The sequence below is a fragment of the Elephas maximus genome, chromosome X (assembly GCF_024166365.1).
Source record: "Elephas maximus indicus isolate mEleMax1 chromosome X, mEleMax1 primary haplotype, whole genome shotgun sequence".
NCBI classification, from domain to species: domain Eukaryota; kingdom Metazoa; phylum Chordata; class Mammalia; order Proboscidea; family Elephantidae; genus Elephas; species Elephas maximus.
Window position 1 is genome coordinate 38,493,509 of NC_064846.1, and position 24,309 is coordinate 38,517,817.

Genomic DNA, 24,309 nt, shown 5'->3' on the forward strand with positions numbered 1-24,309 from the left:
AGGCCAGATCCTGAAGGAGTAGGTGAGGCTTCCAGGTCATTCATCATTGTGAGAATATGGCAGACATGGATAGGGCAGATGTTAATATAAGAAGGCAGGCTAAAGGTGGCCCTCCTCCCCAACTTACGCTGTCAGTCTAAAAGTAAGTGAACTGTATCATGCTACTTAGAACCCCAAATATATTTTGAGTAACCATGTAGGGGAGATGTGATTCTGACCCTAAGATCATAAAAAGAAAACGAACCCAGTTTTCCAGAGTTTATTTCTTCCTTTTGGAAAAGCTTCTGCTACACATCTGGAAGTGATTTTCTAACACACTAATTCCAATGAGTCATCTACAATGTTAAGCAATGATTCCATAGGGTGAACCCTGATCATATTTTTCCATTGACTGGCATCCATTGGGGTCAATGAAAGGCAAAGGTTGACCCAGACTTGGGGAACATCACCCTCTAGACCTCCATTTTATATTGTCAAGAACATGGGTCTTAAGAGGTACAAAAACGTCATCTATCTCCCAACGCTAATGTAAGACTTGTTCTAATACACATCATCTCTTCCTTTCACTGGTGATTTGCAGAAGATGGATCCAAAGGCTGCCTGACGGGGAGGTACCCTAAGTAAAGGTAACAGAAGAAACACGGGGCCATATATAAAGATGAAGCAGTCAGAAATACAAGGATAGAGAATGGGTTCACAGGACAAGAGAATAAGACACATGATGCTACACAGAATATACAGTCAGCGCTCAAGACCTTTAATGCTGCCAGCAGGAATTTCTCCAAAGAATATTCTAAAAGGACTGCCAGTCCACCTCTTGCCCTTTTTCAGCCACATCCCAATATAGTGGCTCCAACTATCAGCATTTGAACTATATCATATTGGTTTCCTAATATCTAAAACCTCTAGTACTGATGTTCAAAAGCATAACTGAAGTCCATTTTCTGGTGTTTTCTGACACTTGGATTTCTTTCAGGTTACAATGAAAGAATGAGTCATGTTCTCTCAGAGACTAAGGAGCCACTTACAAAGGCTAATTTAAATCTTTCAGGTGACAAGGGTATTATTTATTTCCTAGAAACAATAATCGACTAAATAGCTTCTTCAGGCCTGAAAGAGTTAATGCACCTTCCCAGAGCAACGTTTTTCTCCCAGGCACTAAAACAACTGGATTTTAAATGGCATAGGAATGTCAGGGTATTATAAAAACTTAAATCATCAGATCTTACCTAACAAAAGATATAAATGATGCGGTGATCATCTGCCTTACAAAGGGACTCTTTGCTTTGCCAAAGGACTGCAACAAAGTTCATTCAAAAATCAGATTCCTACCGTGTATGTTAAACGATCTCAATCGGTCAAGTTGATTTACATACTTGGGAGGCATTGAGCAAGCACAGCAGTAACAAAGCCTGAACTGGATTATCACTCACTTCCTCACAGTGATTTAGGTGGTCTCAAACCCATTTCATCAAGGCATTGCCTCCAGGTTCACACAAGGCAGAGTAGATCTTAAAAAACTTCTGACTCATAATCCCCCACTCTAGAAATAAATTTGCCTTGCTTTAACATAGCACCCTTCATCCAAAGCCTTCAAAGTGTCAGTTCACATTCCCTAGTTAGTCTTCATAATTATGCCGAACAACTCTACAAGAGAGGAAATAACAACTTTTTTTTTTTTTTTTTTAACTATTAGGACCACTGACAGGCAGAAAAATTAAAGGATCATCTGAGCGTAAAAGGATAAGTTTATTTTTTTACAAAGAGAAAAATAGAACATTTCATGCATCTGACTTTTTGAAATTATGAAGAAATATTCAAAACTCAGTTTATATACAACAAATTGTTTCTTATATACCAGTTTTTTATTATGATCAGAGTGAAGGTTGGGGAAAAAAGTGAGGAACATAATAAGACAGAAGAACAGAAGCAAAAGGAAATGAACTCAAAGATATGTATACTGATAGAAAAAAAAAAGGCATACAGAGCACAGAGAGGAAAAGAGACCCTGCTTATCAAGACGTGCACCATAATCTAATTCCTAAATGTCAGAGCAAGCCCTTCTATTACAAAGCTTTTAATTCATCAGTAATTCTCCCATCTATTTGTTTTTAAATTCACAAGACGTCTAAGATTTTTTTTTTTTTAAACAGAAGATACAGCATGTACAAAACCAGGAAACTTGCAAGCAGAAATCCCTGCACTACTGTAGCTTTATTTGAAATTTAAATCCTTCTAGTGATTAATCTTGAAGCCCTGGTGGCACAGTAGTTAAGAGCTCCAGCTGCTAACCAAAAGGTCTGCAGCTGGAATCTACCAGGCGCTCCTTGGAAATCCTATGGGGCAAGCTCTACTCTGTCCTATAGGGTTGCTATGAGTCAAAATTGACTCAAGGGCAATGGGTTTGGTTTGGTTTTGGTTTTTTAGTGATTAATCTTATTAATGGCACCAAACGATGATGCCAGTATCAACAACCTGAGACACCTTTCACATGCAAACGCCGGTATCAACAAACCTGAGACACCTTTCACATGCAAACCCAGTTATCAACAACCTGAGACCTTTCACATGCAAAACAACGACAGCTATCTTTACTCACATTTCAGAAAATTCAGGGTGGGCATTTCTGCCTCTCAAAAATTATAAATATAACATGAAACATATAAATATATGCAGATATGATACTTAAGCAGATAGGAATGGGAAGCAAATGGGAATTGAAGTCTCTAGACCCAGCCCTGGTGGAGCAGTGGTAAAGAGCTCAGGCTGCTAACCAAAAGGTCAAAACAGTTCGAATCCACCAGCTGCTCTTTGGAAACTATGAGGCAGCTCTTCTCTGTCCTATAGTCACTAGGAGGCAAAATCAACTTTATGGCAAAGGATTTTTTTAACCTCTAGACCATCCTAATCTTTGATTCAACAAACAGAGAATGAGGGGTATGCAAAGCACTGGACAACAAGGTGCAGGGTTACAGGAGATTACCATCTTTATAATAATACCCAGTGCCGTCGAGTCCATTTCGACTCATAGCGACTCTATAGGACAGAGTAGAACTGCCCCATGGAGTTTCCAAGGAGTGCCTGGTGGATTCGAACTGCCAACCCTTTGATTAGCAGCCATAGCACTTAACCACTAAGCCACCAGGGTCTCCTTTATAATAATAGTTCCACGCTAATTACTATACAGATACTATATGTCACATAACTAAATATAACAACCCTGAAAGGCAAGTATGGGACTTGTCTTCAGCTCTACTTTTTTTCTGATTATAAAAATACTACATGCTTAATGTAAAATAAATTAATGAACGAAAGCATTTTAAAATACAAAAAATAAAATTTACTCATAATCGCACCATCTGGAGGTAAGCACTATAACATTATATATACACATCACATATGTATACACACACACACACGCCCCGACACCCCCCACATATACACACAAACCCTTTGAGAATGCTTTCTTAGAATATAACAATAACACTGCTAATAAACTCATTGCCATTGAGTCGATTCTGAGTCATAGCGACCGTACAGGACAGACTAGAACTGCCTCAGAGGGTTTCCAAGGAGTGGCTGGTGGATTCAAACTGCCAACATTTTTGGTTAAGAGCTCTGGCTGGTAATCAGCCAAGCTCTTAATCACTTTGCCACCAGGGCTCCGTCACACTAAAAAAAAAAATTAGCTAACATTTATTCGGGGCTTATCAGGTGCTAGGCATTGTTCTAAATGTTTTATTGTATTATTTTAGTTCATTCTTACAACAACCTGTGGAGTTGGTACTATTATTATTCTCATATTACAGATGAGAAAACTGAGGCATAGAGTGATGATGTGACTAAATCCACATATATCACATAGGCATTATTTTACAAAAATGGGATAATCCTTTACATGTTGTTTCCTAATCTAAACATTTCCTATGTCAGTAAAAAATACAGATCTCAACTGAATGATGCTGTGGTTTTCTGCTGTATGGCTAAATATCTGCCCAATCCCCTACTTTTGAACACTCGGGTTGTTTAAATTTTGTTGTTATTATAAACAACTCCTCAAGGCCCACTGAGGTTGATAACGTTATTTCCATTTTACAAATGAGCACAAAGAGCTTCCAAAAAGTTAAATCGCCTGCGCAAGGGAATGACGACTGTTGATTGTCTTGGTAGAATAGCTGGGCCCTTCCAGAGATCTGACTAGGAAGCAGTAGCTCTTATTACTCTCCTGCTAGCTCCTTAAGGTATTTACATTCTAATGGAGAAAAGAGGCTGTCAAAACTGTGAGACAGAATGAAATCCTCTCAAAAACTAAGAAACCAGTGTGGTAGGTTGAAAGATGTCCCCCACAAAGACTAGGAAATGCCCATATCCTAATCCCCAAGATTTAAGAATATATTACCTTTCATGGCAAAAAGGATTTTTTTTTTTTAATTTTGTTTTTGCAGATGTGATTAAGGATCGTAAGATGGGAATATCGTCCCGGAATTTTCTGGGTGAGCCCTAAATGCCATCACAGGGGTCCTTAGAAGAGAAAACAGGGAAATGTGACACAGAAGAGAAAGCAATGTGACTATAAAGGCAGAAATTGGACGGATGGGCCACAAGCCAAGGAATGCCAGCAGCCTCTCAAGCTGGAAGACACAAGCTGGAGTCTCTGAAGGGAGTTTGTGGTCCAGTGATAACAATTTTGGGTTTCTGGCTGCCAGAACTGTCAAAGAATAAATTTCTGTTGGTTTAAGCCACCACATTTACAGCAGCCTTAGGGAAGGAATACAATATGAAGCCCTAGGCCTGCAGAAGAAGCAATTCATTCCAAATAGTGGGGATTGTGGAGGACTAGGCCATTTCACCTGAGCCCTGAGGGACAAATAGGATTCCCTTTGGCAGGGAAGGGGCCGGAAGGGCATTCCAGGATGAGGAGTCTGCATAAGCAAAGGTATACAGTATACAGGCCACAGGAAAGGATATGGTGGGAGAAGAGAATTCAAGAATGAGATGGGCCTTACTGGTACAGGTCCCACTGGGAAATCTGGGTGCTCATTTGGAGCCAGTGAAGATGGAGCTAGTATTTGTATGGGTTTGGAGATTTTATTATTCCCCCCCCCACCCCCCCACCCTTCCCTGAGAGGTGGCAGAATGATAATTTCTAGACATTTCAAGATGATAATTGCTTTGCTTACTGTCAAGGTGGGAGTCCACTCCCGACTTGTTATACTTGTTATAAAGGACATCTGGGCAAAGCCCTGTCCAAATTATTTCTCCAGGAAGTGGGTAAGAAATATGAGGGTAGGGCAGACCTCCTCAACTCCACCTAGTAACAACTGGGAGGATGCTACTATTCCCCAGGACGCCCACTTGGGTTGCTCTGAAATGTACCTGGCTTCCTTCAAATAATTACCCGAACAAAGCAAAATCCTCAGTTAAACAGAGCTGCAGGAACTTCATTTGCCTCTGGTGTGAAAGATTTCACTTTTGAAAGGCCTGTAAACCAAAGGCCACTCTTTCCCAATTAAGCCCAGCAGAAAAAACAAAGTGACAAAATTCGGACTCTAGAGTTGTTATCGTATCATTTCTTAAACTCTTCATTCTTATTCCATAATCCTGTAGATAAAACCTCCCCTTCTTTTAGTTGGAACTAAACCCCAAATCAGGACATTTTAGGGGACAACCTTGCCAGATGCGTAGCTCCACAGCATTCCCTTGGCGCCTAGACCACTGGATTTCCAGAAAAGGCACCCAGCCATCACTAGCTCAGCCCTTTGGAATTTTCCATCCTTGGCTAAAGAATAGGTTAAAAAAAATAAAAGAAACAGAGCGGTGGCTCTGTCTCGTGGAGAACACTTTTCGGCCAAACACTGAGAAGACAAGGAAAGGAGAGATGAGGGAAAAGATGAGAAGGGGAGAATGGGTGTTTGCCCACAGTAGAATGAAGTTCTCAGAGCATGATGGAAGGGAGAAGCAAAGGGCTGGCTATGGGAGAGTTGTGGTGATGGGACTGGACCAGGGAGCCAGATACACAACAAGATTTTCCCAGAAGGCAGCACTGCAGAGATGAACGCCAGGAGCAGCAGGTGAGGAAAACCAGAATGAAGGAGAGCAGTTAGGGGGCAGTAGAAGGTAGAAGGGGGCGCAGCGGTGGTTCAGTGGTAGAATTCTCGCCTTCCATGCAGGAGACCGGGGTTTGATTCCCAGAGAGCTCCTCCTCATGCACAGCCACCACTCACCACTCGTGCATATTGTTGTGATGCTGAACAGGTTTCAGCGAAGCTTCCAGACTAAGATGGCCTAGAAAGAAAGGCCTGGTGATCTACTTCTGAAAATCAACCAATGAAAATCTTATGGATCAAGTCAGATCATGGGAATGCCACAGGACTGGGAAGCATTTTGTTCATTGGGCATAGGGTCAGCATGAGTAGGGGGCCAACTCAAAGCCAGATAACAACAATAGAAGGTGCAAAGGAGAAGAAAGCAGCTTGGTGAAGAAGACTCACTGCGGAGGCCACTCTGAGAAAGTCACAAGGGTTCAGAGGGCAGCTCAAAGGGCAGCCCTGCCTAATAAGGTTTGCTGCGCTGAGAAATATGGGTCTGGAACAGGTGTGAGCTGTTGACCTCTTCCACCCTGGAGGAGACAAGGCCAGGCAGACCTGACACATGAACCCCACCATCCTTGTCCCCGCAAAGAGATCTGGCCTCTACAGGTTTTTTATGGGTGTGAGTCTCTGACCTCTATCTAAGTTGGAGAACTGGATTCCAGTTATCACATACAGTGGAGAACTGCATACAAGTATTTTCTAAATTCCTTAACTGATTTGGGATCTTGAATTATGTAAATTGACAGTGTATCCCGCCTCCATCCACTGAATAAATGTCTATTCACCCCTTTGGTCCCAGACAAAACGGCTCCATTTTACCTAGTACAGTTTCTAAACGGTTTGCTTTCTTCTGGTCTGAGTCTAAAAATATACTGTTTCCTCATTAAATACTGTTAATATTATAATGCAAAAAAAAAAAACTTTCTTTCGTCTTAACTTTCTCTCTTTGAGTTCCCTCTGTCCTTGTTTTGCCTCCCCCCAACTCCTCACCCGACACTGCCCTAAGTAGATTTAATCCATTAAAAGGGAAATCAGTGGAGACAGATTCTCTGCTTCCTTTTCAACTCAAGCAACAGTTCTAAAAGCACTTCCCTTGGGACTTTAGCATGGAAACCAAGGGAAGTTAACTATTTTCTCCCTCAGCCAGGACAGCTATCTTCCCCAACTCAGCATACAATTCTCTCTTTCTCTAGCTCACTCTACAACAACACACTTGCATTCTAGTTCCTTCTCCCCGATACCACAGTCCCAGGTGTTCCAGAGTTTTAAGGCACCAACTCAGTGATGAAGTTTATGCAAGAGACTCAGGTTCGATTCCCAGCCAGAGCACCTCCTGCACAGCCATGAAGTTCAGCTGAGGGCCAGCAGAAACAGGAAACGTTCAAAACAGAAAGTAGTAAATCATCAAGAAAACACACACCTGCGCACGCACAAGGTTGAAGGAAAAAAGTCTATAATTTAGAGAAAATACATACTAGTTTCTAAAGACTTAAACACAACTACTCTTAATACCCTTTCATACTTTATACATTAGTAGAAATTAGGTAAGGTATAAATACATTACTAAAAATGTTTAACATAATTACAGGAACACATCTGAATTTTTTTTTTAATTGAGGTGGCCTACAAGGACAATTGGAACCGTTTTCCTATCCAGAAAAACAAAAGGGAGAAAGGAACAGGAGAAAGTGAAGATGGTTAATATATTTTTTTTTTCTCTATAGATGTTTTAACAAATTCTGGGGGCTCCCCTTACCTTTTACATGATGATTTTCAATACATTACGGCCAGGTCAATTATCCAAGGGCCTGAAAAAAGACAGTCTGCGTCTGTGAGAAATAGGGCCATGGCCAATTAGAATTGATGTAAAAATAGAAAATGCTATCCACGTCTCTGATTGAGTGCTTCATCAGGGCAGAAAAGCTGTCTGCCATCAGATCGTCATGGATATTACACTGACCCATGTGAGGAGGGCGGGTCCAAATGTGTGCAAATGTCATCAGCCAGGAAGCTTTTGTGGTGTGTCTCTTAAGATAGCAGTGAATGGGTTCGGTAGAGAGAGGAAGTTTCAATTTCTCTCTCAATCAATTGAAATAATCGTGAAGCCAGAAGGAACTAGGAGAGACACTCCAGTCCTTCTCTCTGCTTCTCCAACCATGTGCTTTACAAACCCATTTCTGGGAAGGAGCCCTGTGATTACCTTGAAGATGTAGGAAGGCCATGCCCGGTCTAACCTGACCTTCAGGAGAGATGAAGCACCTCTCACACAAGACACATGAGGGCTATCTTGCTTGGGGCTCATCAACCAGAGTTATTCTCTGTGATGGGAAACCATTGCTTTCTCTTTTAAAGACACGCACATGCACACACGTACACACCTCTCTTTGCTCTTTTCTTTAGTCAAGGGTGGAAAATTCCATAGGCCTGAGCTGGCTAAGTGCCTGCTAAGTGTCTGGCCAGTTTGTATCCTGAAACACCTAAAGTCTGAAAGCAATGCCCACTGTAAGATCTCCAGACTGAAGGAGTTCTGTGTGGGACTATAATTTTAATTAGGAAGAATTTAAGAAAATATCCAAATTGAAATTGCAGACTGCCAATCTGTACTCCCTTCTTTCTGCGAAAAATCCTCAAAAGGGATTGTGCTGCTCTGTTCTAATTCTCTGAAGACTTCTGCACCTAGCTCGTGGTTTCCCAGCTATCGGATCTCCCTTTCTTCTCCACCATAATGTCAGTCCCCAAGTTGGGAACTCATCTGACCCTAGGATTCCCCATTCCTCAACCTCCAGCAATGACCTGTGGGGTAGGCAGAACAATGGCCCCCCAAACATGTTCATGTCTCCAGAAACTGTGAATGTTACCTTACATAGCAAAAGGGTCTCTTCAGATGTGATTAAGTTAAGGATTTTGCAATGGAGAGATTATCCTGGGTAATTTTTTTTTTTTTAATCTGATTCCCCAGCATAATCACAAGGGTCTTTATAAATGAAAGACAGAAGCAGGAGGTTCAGAGGCAGAAAAGGAGAAGCAATGACGGAAGCTGAGGTCTGAGTGAAGTGATGTGAGACTGACTCAACCAGCCATTGTTAGCCCGAAGATGGAGGAAGGGGCCAAGGGCCAAGGAATGGGAGTAGTCTCTAGAAGCTGGAAAAGGCAAGGGAACGGATTCTCCTCTAGAGCCTCCAGAAGGAATCAGTCCTCCTGATACCTTGACTTTAGCCAAGTGAAACCCATTTTAGATTTCTGACCTCCAAAACTGTCGGGTGATACACTTACGTTGTTTTAAGCACTAAGTGTGGGGTAACTCGTTACTGCAGCCCCAGGAAACCAATATACTCTGGCTCTAATTCAATCTTCAGCAAGGCCACTTCCTGACCTGCCTCATCCTGGGTGCCCTGCCTCCTGAGTTCTTTAAGCAGACGCTCACCCCCTCTTCAGTCCACAGTTCCACTTTGCTGAGCTCAAGCTGTTATATGGTCATGGTGTGAGGTAGGGCACCTCTCCTTGGCAGGACCAGCAACAGGACCAGAACTCACACCTCAAGGAGCTGGGCAACTGACCAGAAAATCGAGGCAGAGGTTGAGATATGCAAAAGGGACAGGGACATAGTAACTGGGCCAATGATACAACAGTACAAGAAAGAAAACAAAAGCCTAGTGACTGGAAATGGATTTTAAAGACAGGGTAGAACCTGCAACCTAGATGACTTGAGGCTAAGAATCTGAGCTCAATGTCCCATTTTAAGCCACGGCTGGCCTCTGAGCTCCAGGAGGTGATGACCTGAAGTAGACTGTCTGAGTAGCTCCAGCTACATAGAGACCAGAGGGATGGAGGGTGGGAGCAAGAGTTGGGCTTGTTATTACAGAATTGAAGCGAGAACCTTCTGGAATTCTCTTTTGGCTCTCCTGGTGAGAATTCCGCAGACCTTCCAGAAGGAGCAGACAGAGGCAAAGTTCCTCTACAAGCACTCAAGTCGGTCACTAGCAGTGAAGGAGCAATTCTCTCCGAGGTCAAATTAACAGGGAGAGCCTTCTTCGCTCCACTAGCCACAGAGGATATCATAAACACTCGGCTGGACACAAGGAGCACTCTTGGCCCCCTCGAGCTTTTAAATAATGACTTAGTTCAATTTTTGCAACATTGGATTCAGAGCCTTCCAGGACGTATTTCTTGGTGGTAACTTAGGCACCTTAGAAGGTGGTATTCTTATTTTCTCCTTTGGGTCTCTAGGAAACCATTTAATACACTAAAGCATTAGAAACTTGTTAACTTAGGAAAATAAACTGATTGTGCCAACAGCTCTCTTGTATTCACACCATGAGCACTGTGACAACAGGTCCTGGAAAGGATAAAGTTGGCAGTTGCTCAAGTGGGAAATCTAAACTACTTAATATAAAAGGTATGGAAAAAATATCTATGTTGTTATTTTTGGACAGCACTAACCCACTTGAAAAAAAACATCATAAAAACAGTTCCATGAAAATGATCCCAGGTACCTCTGTAGAGCCAGTGTTCTTGAGATTTTTTCTTTCCATATAGTTACTCAAATAGCAAAGAAAGGGAAGAATGGCCAATTACAAACAGTTCTGAAAATCCTTAGGCTTACTTTGGCAAGGAAAAATCTATACTGATCTTGCCCACATTTCTCAATAACAACCCTACCCCCTCTTTTTTTGGTCTTCACCTCCTACTTTCCCACTAAAGAGACCTCAGCTAGTTCAGAAATAAACAATGCTTCCCCAGAGAAGGAGCTCATCAGAAATCCACACACGTACACATTTTCTCCCCCTCCTCCTGATTTATTGTAGAACTTGGGAGGAGTTAGTGCTTCTTCTTATGATCGCTTCCAAAGAATCAAGACACCTGGAGTTCATGACTTATTCTGCTGTTTGGTAAATACAGCCTGCCTCATTCAAAATCATGCCTGTTTCCCCATTTGTAAAACAGGGGTGACAACAATGTGGTAGGCATTTAATCTTGACGATAAAAAAAAATTTTTTTTTAATAAAAATAATTTTTTTTTTTTTTATGTAAGGACAGGAAACCCTGGTGGTGTAGTGGTTAAGTGCTACAGCTGCTAACCAAAAGGTCAGCAGTTCGAATCTTCCAGGCGCTCTTTAGAAAATCTATGGGGGCAGTTCTACTCTGTCCTATAGGGTCACTATGAGTTGGAATCAACTCGACGGCACTGGGTTTGGTTTGGTTTATGTAAGGACATATGAACTATGCTCCATAGGGTTTTCAATGGCTGATTTTTTGGCAGTAGATTGCCAGGACTTTCTTCCAAGGCACCTCTGGATGGACTCAAACCTCCAACCTTTCTGTTCACAGCTGACTACATTAACCGTCTGCACCACCCCTGGGGTCACCATGAGTCAGAATCAACTCGACAACAACTGGTTTGTTTTTTAGGTTTAAGAAGGACACATGAGGTCATAGACATAACAGCATCTTTACCACTTCTGAAGATTAAAAAAAAAAACAACTTGTTGCTGTTGAGCTGATTCCGACTCATAGCAATCCTATAGGACACAGCAGAACTGCCTCATAGGGTTTCCAAGGAGCAGTTGGTGAATACGAACTGCCAACCTTCTGGTTAAAAAAGAAAACAAACAAACCCATTGCCATCAAGGCGATTCCGACTCAGCGACCCTAAAGGACAGAGCAGAACTGCCTCATAAGGGTTCCCAGGAGTGGTTGCTAACCTTTTGGTTAGCAGCCAAGCTCTTAACCACTGCACCACCAGGACTCTAAAAATACAAGGCATTATCATCTTTTAGAGACATTCTACACAAACGAATGCCCCAGCCTCCTGACAATGAACACTTGGTCCTCACTGAAACACTTCAAATAAAGCTGTTTTGTCTCAGAATCTCACCCAGCAAAATATTTCAGCTGTTAGGGAAAGCAACATGATGAGAAAGCTGAAGTGCCGGAGTATCTTCAAGCATTTCTCAGAAGTTGGAAACATATGCAACCCAACATTAGCTGTCAAGAAAGGTAAATAAACATAACTTCCTGTGAATGATAAACTCAATAAGTAATAAAAATAAGGTGAAGAACTGCAGGAAATAATAGCAAATTTAAGCATGTTTGCATGAGGTCCTGCACAGACAACAGGCAAACCACATGTAGCTGGAAGGGTTGGCATGCTTCCCATGGTATCTACTAAGCTGGGAACGTGTAGACATACTATATCTAATAGAATTTATCCTGCCATCACAAAACCAGAATAAATCCATTGCCATCAAGTCGATTCTGACTTATAGCAACCCTATAGGACAGAGTAGAACTGCCCCATGGGGTTTCCAAGGCTATAATCTCTATGGAAGCAGACTGCCACATCTTTCTCTTGTGGAGTGGCTGGTGGGTTTGAATTGCTGATCTTTCAGTCAGTAGCCAAATACTTAACCACTGTGCCACCAGGGCTCTTTAAAACCAGAATTGCTGAATATAAAAGTGCATTACTTTCTTAGGAGACCTTTAAGCTTTAAAATTTTCCAATGAAGTACATGTTTCCAAAATAGATTTTGTAAAAGGCATTAAAATATTTCAAAATTCTCCTATTAAGAAAACATTCTGCACCCCACTTTGAAGAGTGGCGTCTGGGGTCTTAAACGCTTGCAAGCAGCCATCTAAGATGCATCAATTGGTCTCAACCCACCTGGATCAAAGGAGAATGAAGAACACCAAGGACACGAGGCGATTACGAGCCCAAAAGACAGAAAGGGCCACATGAACCAGAGACTACATCATCCTGAGACCAGAAGAACCAGATGGTACCTGGCTACAACCGATGACTGCCCTGACAGGGAGCACAACAGAGAACCCCTGAGGGAGCAGGAGAGCAGTGGGATGCAGACCCCAAATTCTCATAAGACCAGACTTAATGGTCTGACTGAGACTAGAAGGACCCTGGTGGTCATGGCCCCCAGACCTTCTGTTGGCCCAGGACAGGAACTATTCGCAAAGCCAACTCTTCAGACAGGGATTGGACTGGACAATGGGTTGGAGAGGGATGCTGGTGAGGAGTGAGCTTCTTGGATCAGGTGGACACTTGAGACTGTGTTGGCATCTCCTGCCTGGAGGGTAGATGAGCGGGTGGAGGGGGTTAGAAGCTGGCGAAATGGACACGAAAAGAGAGAGTGGAGGGACAGAGCGGGCTGTATCATTGTGGGGAGAGTAATTGGGAGTGTGTAGCAAGGTGTATATAAGTTTTTATGTGAGAGACTGACTTGATTTGTAAACTTTCACTTAAAGCACAATAAAAATTATTTTAAAAATTTCAAAATTTTCTTTATTGTGGTAAAAATACATATAAGACATTTGCCAATCCAACATGTTTTGTGTGTATAATTCAGTGACATTATGTTTATCACGGTTTCACAGATGGTTGTGTAACCATCACCATGATCCTTTTCCAAAATTTTCCATCACACTTAAAAGAAGCTCAATGTTCCCTAAGCAATGAGGTCCCCATCCCCCTCCCCATAGTGCTAAAAAATTTTTGTCTCTGTGCATTTGCCTATTCTGGAAATTTCATATAAGTAGAATCATACAATACGTGACCTTTTGTGACTGACTTATTTCACTCAGCATGTTTTCAAAGGTCATCCGTGTCACAGCATGTATCAGGACCTCACTGTTCTTTATGGCTGAGTAATATTCCATTGTTTCTATGTGCCACATTTTGTTTACCAATTCATTCCCTGATGGACACTTACATGGACTCCCTTTCTCTTTATGGCTGAGTAATATTAAGACATTCAACCTTAAATATTCATTTAGCTTTTAAAAGTGGGGATTAATGAGTGCAAGAGATGTCAATTAAGTTTGGAAGGGGAAAGGAAAAGAGCACTGAAGTTCTATTTTCCTATATGGAGCCTGGTTCTCCTTTATCCATCCCTTTGAGTAAACTGCATTGAACATTAAGATAATGGAGAGTGCTGCTGCCAAAGCCACACCCACAGCTTCCCCCGAAGCTAGAGGACCTTCTCTTCAGGCTTAGGATGAGGCGCTCCTCCCCTTTCCAGGCCTTACCTTCCCACTGACTCTTCAGACTAGTCTGAAGACAAGGAATGGTCAAAGACCCAGAGCCCTATCTCACAACCACCAGGCTTCTCAGTATGACTAAGTCAGGCTGAGAACGGATATTACAAAGAACCAAACGGAGGGGGGTCTGCCAGCTTACTCTTCCAGGAAGGGTATGATTCTTGGCTCAGTCACCCAGCTTGCCCTTTGAGCCATGAACTGGAGCAAGGAAATGAAAAGGCAAAGGTACCTGCTTCCCTTCTGCCAGTTTACTTGTTTTTGTCTATTGACTTTTAACACATATACAAAAGACTTCTCTCATGTACCATAAAGCCTGGGAATAATGAGAGCCAAAAGTCATTGAGTGCTCACCATGTGCCAAGCCCTGCTCCAAATGCTTCTCATGTAATAACTCATCTAAGACTTTCAAGAAGCCCATGAAGAGGTTACCCAGGCACAGGAAGGTCAAATAACTGGCCCTAGGTCACACAGCTAGTGAATAGCAGAGCTGAACTTTGAACCAGGGCAGTGCGCCTCCACAGCCCATGCTCTTAACCACTCTGCTCCAAGCAGAACTTACAGGCAATGGCAGCTAAATGAGACTGTCCCTCTGCCCCTCACCAGTTACTTCTCTGGGAGCCTCCTGGGTGGGACCCTGCAAGAATCAAAAAGGCATCTGGCTCTAGGCTGATATAAATTACAGACCAACGTTACCCACAAACTCCTCTGTGCTCCTGAGCAAAACTAAAGGAAATCAAGAGCTCTAAATCCCCAAGATAAAAATGACAAAATTACCGTTAGGATTTACAGAAAAGGAGAAATGGCTCTACCTCCTTCTCCCCCTGTGGTTTCTGGCCACCTCTTCTGTAAAAAACAAAGGAGCTAATAAATTCTCAACTTGTTTTGCTGATGACTCTGTATCTCAGCAGAAAGCAAAATCAAGTAGGTGAACTTCTCTGAAATGAGTTCTGACAAACAACAAGGGTGGTTCCTGAAATGGAGAACCAGGAATTTTAGAAGCTAACCCATAACTCGTTGCCACCGAGCTGATTCCGACTCATAGCAACCCTACCAGACAGAGCAGAGCTGCCCCCATAAGGTCTCCAGGGACTGCCTGGTGGATTCGAACTGCTGACCTTTTGGTTAGCAGCTGTAGCTCTTAATCACAACGTCACCAAGGTTTCCTTTAGAAAGTAGCAACCACTTTTCACGGTCCATAGGGGTCAAGTAAGGGAATACCAAGGTGAGTTACCCATGAACCCTATATACGAATTTCTCAGAGAGTTGGTTGTAATATAGAGATGTTAACATTCATTCTCCCCACTCTCATAAATAAAAAGGTTCTGGAGTAATATAAAGGTAGAGATTAAGAATATTCATTAGTGTAATAAAGGCCTGTTTCACCTTGTTCAACTGAGAAAGATCCAAAGTCTTGAAAAACATGAAAGACCACAAAAAAGAACCAGTAGGGTGGGGGAGTCAGAGATGATATATAAACACTAACTGAAGACAGGAGGCACAGCCAGAACCACTTGCCTCCTATTTTGCTTCTATTGTTTCTATTTTAGTTATTTACATACTGGTAGCACAGTGGTTAAGAGCTCTGGCTGCTAACCAAAAGGTCGGCAGTTCGAATCCACTCCTTGGAAACCCTATGGGCATTTCTATTCTGTCCTATAGGGTTGCTATGAGTCAAAATCGACTCCGCGGCATTTAGTTTCATTTAGTTTCCCTTTCTGGCTGTGAGGCCCTTAAGAACAAGAACTATCCTATTCAGTCTCTTCAGGTACCTGGGGAAGGAAGTTCTTTGGTCAGTCCTTCAGCCCCACTGCTCGGTTAAGGCAGCTGCATCTTTGGCACCTTTTAGACACTTGAAGGTCAATCTGCCAAGGGGATGAACTAACTTCCCATCACCATTCTGACTGGAATTCTAGGGCTGGCCTCCAGACCTTTTCTCCACGCCCTGCCTCCCACTTCCCTAATCACCCCCAAAGGTGCAAACCTCTTCAATCAGCTAATCTCGCCTGCAATCTCACCTCTATCTACTCAGCCCTGCCCTTTCTTGGCTTGTCCTCCCTTTCCTGATCTCACTTAGAACACTCTTCCTCTGTACCCTCGAGAACCGTAGTCTTTTGCCAAAACACAACCCTACATGCTGCTCAGCCTTACTCTAGAATGTTCTCTCCACTGCCTTGCTTAACTGAAAATCTCTCAAGTGGCGGTTGCTCATTCTTTTTTCCCTTCCCCTCTCACCAAACACTCTTTTCCTCCCGTTCACCCAAGCTGAGAAACCTCAAAGTCTTCTTTCTCTCTTTCGTTGTCTCTCTCCCCTCTGCCTTTCAGGGGTCACCAATCCTTTTGATTTTATCACTGAAATGTCTCTTACATCTTGCCTCTTATCTCCAGTCTCAATGCCTGGTAAAGCCTTTGCTCTCTCTCTCCTGACCTAATATATTTCAACTAGTTTCCTGGTCTCAGTCTCTTTCCCCAACATTCAATCCACCCTACATATCGTCCTATACACTGTTGCCCGTGCATTCCCATGAGACAAGTACTGAGTACCTACTGTGTTCCAGGCACTGTGGGGAAAGCACTGGGAATAGTGATGAATACATAGCCCCTGAATTCTTGGCATTCATAGGTTCAGATCCAGAATGAGAAACATTCTCACATTGAATTCTGTGATAGACCTTTCTAGAGACTACCGCATTCACTTCACCAGATCTCTTTTTTGAACCTTTATGAATCACTTATACATCAGACATTTTGCATGTGTTACCTCCTTTAATCCTCAAAACCCCATGAGGTAGGTACTATTGTTTATCCGCATTTCACAAATGAGGAAAAGGAGACCAAGTTACTTGCCTCTGTTCACAAGCAAGCAGGTAAAAGAGATCAGATTCAATCCCAAGTCTGACTCCAAAGCCTGTGTTGTGGCTCTCACATTTTAAGTACGACACTGAAAATTTGGAAAAGAGCCCAAACCGGAGTAACCATGATGGTGAAGAATCTCGAAACCAAGTCATGTGAGGGAAGGAGGAAAGAAATGAAGACTCTTTGGCCTTGTGAGGAGTGAATTTAAAAATGACACAGTAGCTGTTTCCAAATATTTGAAGGGTTGTCATGTGAAAGAGGAAGCAAACATATTGTGTGTGGCTCCAAATGGCAGAGCTCGGCCTAGCCCGTGGTGGAACTTAAGAGTAAATTTCAGCTCAAGAACCTCGCTAACAGAGCCCTCTAACAGGCCAAGAGTGTTTAAGGAGAAGCTGAACAACCATTTGCCAGTGGTGTGTGTAGGGACATTCTTGCTTTGAGTGAGCAACTGGTATAGGCCAGCGGTTAGTACACATCAGAATCACCCAGGGAGGTTTTTAAAAAATATAGATGCCTGGCCCCACCCCAGACTTAGTGAAACAGAATCTTGGGGTAGAGACCATTACGGAAAGAACTAAACACAAGGAAATAAGTCTGTAAGAAGGTGCATGAAAACCCTCAAAAGAAGAAATATGAATGGCCATTTAACATGAAAAACTGTTCAACTTCAAGAGTAATCAAAGCAAAGCAAATCAGGACAGTGATGTGCCATTTATCTCCTACCAGACTACCAAGATTAAAAAATATGAACACTCAGTGTTGGCATGGAAGAGGGGAAATGAGCACCCTTACACTCTGCTGGTGGCAGAGTAAACTGAAACTTTCTGCAGAGCAATTTAGCAGTATGTTTAATACCCATTAAAATAACCCATTGCCGTCGAGTCGATTCTGACTCATAGTGACCCAATATGTTTAATAGGAATTTTTAATACTAAACTTGTGTATAATCTTTGAGTAAGCAATTCCATTGCTAGGAATTTAACCTAAGGGGACAATCTAGCAAGTCTGAAAATGCCTGCTCAAAGAGGTTCATTTAATTAATGTTGAAAACACCACTATTCCAAAGAGCTTTCTGCAATGATGAAAATGCTCCACACCTATGCTGTCCAGTACCGCAGCCACTAGCCACCTGTGGCTATTGAGCATGTGAAGTGTGGCAAGTATTAACTGAGGAACTGATTTTTTTTAATGAATTAATTCAAAGTTAAATAGCCACAGGTGGCTAGTGGCTACCATACTGGACAGCTCATGTTTATAACACAACAAAATTAGAAACTATCAAAATATGAAACAACAAAGGGTGGTTACCAATGATACATAATGGAATTTTTTGGCAGTCATTACATAGGATTATATAGGTTTATATTTATTGACCTGAAGATATGTTTACAATATATTGATAAGTGGAAAATTATTTTTAAAGAGTCTATTTGTTTCCATGCATATATTTTCATATCTATATATACACATTCACCACCTGTCTGTTAGTTTGTCATACCGTGATGGCTTATGTGTTGCTATAATGCACTGGTATTTCAAATACCACAAGGGTCATCCATGGTGGATAGGTTTCCGTGGAGCTGCCAGATTAAGACGGACTAGGAAGAAAGGCCTGCCTATCTAGTTCAGAAAATTTGCCAATGAAAACCCTATGGATCACAACAGAATATCATCTGCTATAGTGCTGAATAAGTCCTCTAAGTTGAAAGACACTCAAAACATACAGTGGCTGGAACAATGGACTCACACAGGGCAATGTTCCTGAAGATGGCACAGAACTAGGCAATATTTTGTTCTGTTGTACATCAAGTTGCCACGAGAAGGAGCCAACTCAACAACAACTAACAACATACACACGCATAAAAAAAAGTCTCTAAGTATATACGTCAAAATACTAACAGCATACCCCTCTCAGTGATGAGATGGTGATTATTTTCTGTTTTTCTTACTCTCCTATAATAAACATGCATTTCTTAATAAATAAAAGTCTAAAGAAAGAAGGCTTACTGAGGACCAGAATTTTTAAAAAATCAATCTAGAAGAATATTTTTTATACATTATTCTTAGACAACAAATTCTTCTAAACCACCCCCCCCCAAAAAAAAACAGTTGCTGTCAAGTCAATTCTGACTCATGGCGACCCCATGTGTTACAGAACAGAACTGCTCCATAGGGATTTCTTGGCTGTAAATCTTTATGGAAGCAGATCGCCACGCCTTTCTTCCACTGCACAGCTGGGCGGGTTCAAGGCACTGACCTTTAGGTTAATAGTGCAAACCATTTGAGCTACAAGAGAACCTTACAAATTCTACCATGTGCTGCTTAAAAGAGGATTCAGTAAGGAGGCCTCTCGGGTTTCAAAGCAAATTATGCACTGGACAGATTCTTACAGCGGCTTGCTTCCAAAAAAAACAAAAAAACAAAATCCATTGCCGTCGAGTCGATTCCAACTCATAGGGACTCTATAGGACTGGGTAGAACTGCCCCACAGAGTTTCCAAGGAGCACCTGGTAGATGTGAATTGCCAACCTTTTGGTTAGCAGCTGTAGCTCTTAGCCAGTATGCCACCAGGGTTTCGGTGGCTTGATTGGGCCCTCCTAACTCAGAGCAGCCAACAGAAGTAGTGAGACTATTCAGGTTTAGAGGCCAACTCTCCTTTTAACTCTTCTGACTCTTAATTCACTCAGAGATGAACTAAGTCTCTGAACTGGAAATGCTTGGTCAAGAAGCCCAAGTTGAAACTGGACTTATTCCTCAGTGTAAATCTGCACCTCCTTACAAAAGGAACTGTGGGTTTTATCCTATATTAAGTATGTTCCACAAATTCCCTTGGGAGGAGGGAGCAGGATAGCTAAGTCGTTTTCAGTCCTTCCCTAAATTTGAACAGAACAAACATTTCATGAAAAGGTAGTTGGGGGTGGTAGAGGGAGGTGGTCAACAGCTGCAGGCACTTTTCAGCCATTGTCAGCTTGTGGGGAGCTTTTCATTATTATGTAAAACCTGGGCAATGCTAGCCAGGGGACACTGCAAGCCATTACCCTGCCTCAAGGGGCTACAGCCTGTAATATCTAGCAACTCTTTCCTGATCCTTTGGCACACAAGGCATTAAGGGCAAGCAAGCTCCGCAGCAGCAAACAGTATTTGAACACCTACTAGGTGACTTTCCAGGAACCCTAGGGGCGCAATGGTTAAGCGCTCGGCAGCGAACCCAAAAGTTGGCAGTTCAAACCTACCCAGTGGCTCCATGGGAGAAAGACCTGGCTGGCTGCTCCAGTAGTCTAGGGAACCCTATGGGACAGTTCTACTCTGTCCTATAGGGTCACTATGAGTCCGAATGGACAGCACACAACAGGTGACTTTCCCAGTCTGACAGTGCCTTAATACGACAGGTTTATCAAATGCCTTTGTTCCCTCTGAGGGGCAAATAGCTATATCCTGAATTATAACAAAAACAGTGGTAAGACTCTGCACTTTAAGCATGCGTATGTATGGACACTTCTCCATTAATCACCTACACTTTCAGGTTATAATATCCTTCCTCAACCCCCTCCCAGGAAATATCTGCCGGTGGTAATTCTGTAATTACCGCTTTCCCTGGGTTAAAACTGACCTTCAAAAACACGCTGAACTTACATGAATATGCAGCAATCAGTCTCTGTCTGCTTCATTATGTAGTTAATAGATTCCTGGAGGTACTGATGACTGAATAAAGGTTTGAATACACAACTACATGCTATGTATAGCCCAGGCCTTCTGAATTTTTCCAACACTGAGCAAAACTGAATGATGCTAGCTGACAAGGGTATAATTGCCCCCCGCCCCCCGCAAAAAAAACCCTGAACAGGAAATACTGTATGTTTGTTCAGCTTAGTGGGTCTTCCAAATTCTGGTGAGAGATACCCCAGAGGAAAACCTGACCTGCTGCAGGCACGAATCTATCTCATATTGAAGCCCTAATGTGAAGTATCTTGGGTTTATAGCAGCAAGAGTAAATTCTACCTTAGCTGTCTCTAATATTAAACATTTTGGGGCTTCAGTCAGAAAAGAATCAGAAGTTATGGCAGCAGATGCAATATGGTTCGCTCACTCTCCAGACATCCAGGGCTTGGCTACCAGCTCCTTGTATGTGGGAGAAGTAGGAGCTAAGCAAGAGTGTCAGCATATACTCTATTTAAGACTTTATTCTTAGTTGATTCAACTGCTTACAAAATGGCATTCACTGAGGTGCTATGGACAACCTAACGTGGATTCGTGTACATAATCTGGGTGTCCTAAGGACACACAAACACACACACACAATCCAGACTGAAACTAATGAAAAGTAATGAAAAAAAACTCATGCGTATTCACGTATAATGATATGGCATCTCGCATTAGGTCTTGCACATAGTAGGGGCACAACAGATCTTGATTGATATAGAGGAGTAGAATCTGTTCGCCCCAAACCCCAGAATCTCAGTGTGGATTACCTACCAGACTAAGTAAAAATCATTTCTCCTCATTGCCTGGCGTAAATACTAAACATCAGTGGCTTTGGCCCCAAGTAAACTAGGCTGACAAGGCAACAGTGGCCGCTGGCAGCATCTGCTAGAAGAGTCCCCTCCCAGGAACAGTTTTTCCAGCTTTGCCACCTGCGGTCGCTGGTTAGAAAGAAGCAGCTGCACCTGTGCACCTGTGCTGTACAAAATTCTTTTTTAAACCTAAAAGCCTGGGCGAGGAAGCTAATGTTAATTTTTTGCTGCCAAGAGTGGCAGGTCAAATGCTGGTCAGACCCTAGTGGGAGTTTACTAAAGTCCTCTTTATTCTCTTGAGACCATCTGTCCACCTCACAGCTCCCCCGATCACATGTGATAGAAGGCCACCTCTGCTCCAGGAAGATTTTCTTTATTTTCCTGAATTTTGGAAAGTGTTCCCTGTGCTAGGCTGATTGAATCACTTGCTAACAATCATCTAAGATGACAGCCTTGGTATAAATGCCCCGAACACAGCCTGCCTTCCTCTTAACTGGCTATGATGACAAATAAGGCTCCAATGTGACCTCAGCAGGACCTCACTCCAAAGTCAGAATGAAACACACAATAAGCTAAGTCTATTAAAATAACATAAAAAGTCTGGGCTTAGCTCTCCTAAACAGCAGGATTAAACTTTTAAGGGTCTGGTCTCAATAGAGAGATGTCTTTAAAGTCACTGGGCCTTGCACAGTTGTAGCTATTAGGGATCAGATCTTTATCTCAAAGGTACATATTTTACCTTTGATCCTCCTCCAGAACTCCCACTAATGTCAACTTTCTCCACTGTTGGGAGCAGGCCCTCGGCCTCCCTTTAATGTTGGTTTTATTGCTGATTCTACAAGATCAACGGAAAAATTACAAGGAAAAGCTGTGAAGTTCCCTTTCAATGACAAGTTGATTTAACTAAAAGAGCCCACTCTTAAACGGTGAAATTTGAACAAGGCAAACAACATGGTGTAAGAAAGAGGAGTAGGGGAAGAGATAAACAAAAGGGAAAAAAACCAAAAGTAACAAAAAAAAACGCTAATTTACCAGCCCGATTGTTTATTTAACAAGCCCTAGAGGCGCAGTGGTTAAAGCTCTCTGCTGCGAGCGAAAAGGCCGGCAGTTTGAATCCACCAGCCGCTCCGGGGGGATAAAGATATGACAGTCTGCTTCGGTAAAGATTTACAGCCTTGGAAACCCTATGGGGCAGCTCTACTGTGTCCTACAGCGTCGCTGAGTCCAAAAGGACTCCACGGCAGCGGGTTTGATTTTGGTTTTCTCTAGTCCTGGAAATTGGCAGTGTCTTGAAAACAGGACAAGGGGCAAGTGCCCGTTAGCACGCGTCCGCTTCCCTCCTGTCTGCTTCATCCAGACAATGCGGATGAAGCTGGGTGTGCGGGGCGATGGAAGGGTTCCAAGGGGGTCAGCTTGCTTTCCAATTCCCATCCTCCTGCCCTGCCGGATTCGGAGGCACCCCCAGCCCTGAGCAGTAGGGCTCTGACCCCAGGCCCACCGTCTCCGAACTGGCACACCCCGTCTTCCCCCTAACCCCCACGGCCCCATCTCCTTGCCTCTGGAGCGCTCCCGGGTCCCAAGGGACACCCCCTCTCCCTGTGGCTGCCCCCCACTCGCCCCCCGAACCCCGCTGCTTCCAATTCCCTCCCTCTGCGGCAGCAGCAGCAGCACCCCTTCAACACCCACCACCACCCCCTCTCTCCCCAGTAGCAGGAGGAAGTCGCTCTGCTTCCTCTGTGTTCACCGCCCGCCACGGCTTGGGCGCCCGGGGCTTTTTGGGTGGGGTTCTTTTCTGTGTACACGGTGTGTCTGTGCGCGCGCGGCGTTTTTGTGTGCAAAAACGCTCATCGCATCCTTCCGCTCAAGCTGCCTCAGGTGCCCATGAGGAGGGACTCGGGATCTCGTGCGTGCCCTCGTCGCCAGCTCTTTGTGCCCAGTCCAGGGCAGCGGGAGATCCGCTTTCTCAATTACACCCCCGCCGGGCTCCGTCGCGGAGCCCCTGCGGCCGCCCGCGCCCGGGTTGCCCACCCACGCCCAGCCCGGCGCACGGCTCCGCCGCACCCGGTAGTCCGAGCGCTGTCAGCGGACGCCAGGGACTGGACCCCGGCAGGCAGCCGCCGGTTCGAAAACTTACTGGAGCGGAGGAGAGCGCGCGCAGCTCACCGAGCCCCGGAGCGCCGTTCCCGCCCCGGCCCCCGCGCGCGGCCAGCGACCCGGTCGCTCTCGCCCGCAACGCGTCCCCCGGGACGCCCCGGGCCCCCGGCCACTCACCAGCACCACGGAGCTCCGCACGGCCTCCGACACGCTCTGCCGGAGCTCGGCCGCCGTGCCGGGCTTGCTGAGCCGCTTGGTGAATTTGCGCACTTCGGCCATGGCAGCGGCGGGCAGGTCTCGGCGGGTGCGCTCACTGCCCCGGGCCCAGGCGGCCGCGGCTGCTCGCTCTGTTTACACGCCGGCCGGCGGGCCACATCGCACTCGGAGGTGGTGGCTCCCCTGCTCCTCCTCCCGCCCGCGGCTGCTCCGCCCTACTCCCGCCTTCCCTCCTTTTATCGCTGGCTAGCTCGTCTGCTCACTCTCCTGCCCCTAGGCAGCGGCTCCCTCGCCTCCAGGGCCGAGCTCCGAGCGCGACTAGCTGGAGCTGGAGGGTGTGTCGGGCTGCAGGGGGAGGGGGGCGAGGGTCACGAGGGAGGAGGGGAAGTGGCAACCGCTCGGGCTCCGCCCGCAGCTGATGTTGCTGGTGCAGCCGCATCCGGGAGGGAGATCAGGCTGCTGCTTTTTTTTTAGGAGGGGGGGGGGTGGAGTGC

At 44.2% G+C, this 24,309-nt stretch overlaps 1 protein-coding gene across 2 annotated transcripts in view; it reads right to left on the reverse strand.

The window, feature by feature from the left end:
• Positions 1-24,154, reverse strand: part of DOCK11 (dedicator of cytokinesis 11) — a 190,352-nt gene extending 166,198 nt beyond the window's left edge. For both annotated transcript variants that reach the window (XM_049872652.1, XM_049872651.1), the window contains exon 1: positions 23,777-24,154. In XM_049872652.1, coding sequence (XP_049728609.1) covers positions 23,777-23,878 — 102 coding nt within the window. In that variant the 5' untranslated portion in view covers positions 23,879-24,154. The remainder of the gene's footprint in view (positions 1-23,776) is intronic.
• Between the last annotated feature and the right edge of the window lie 155 nt (positions 24,155-24,309).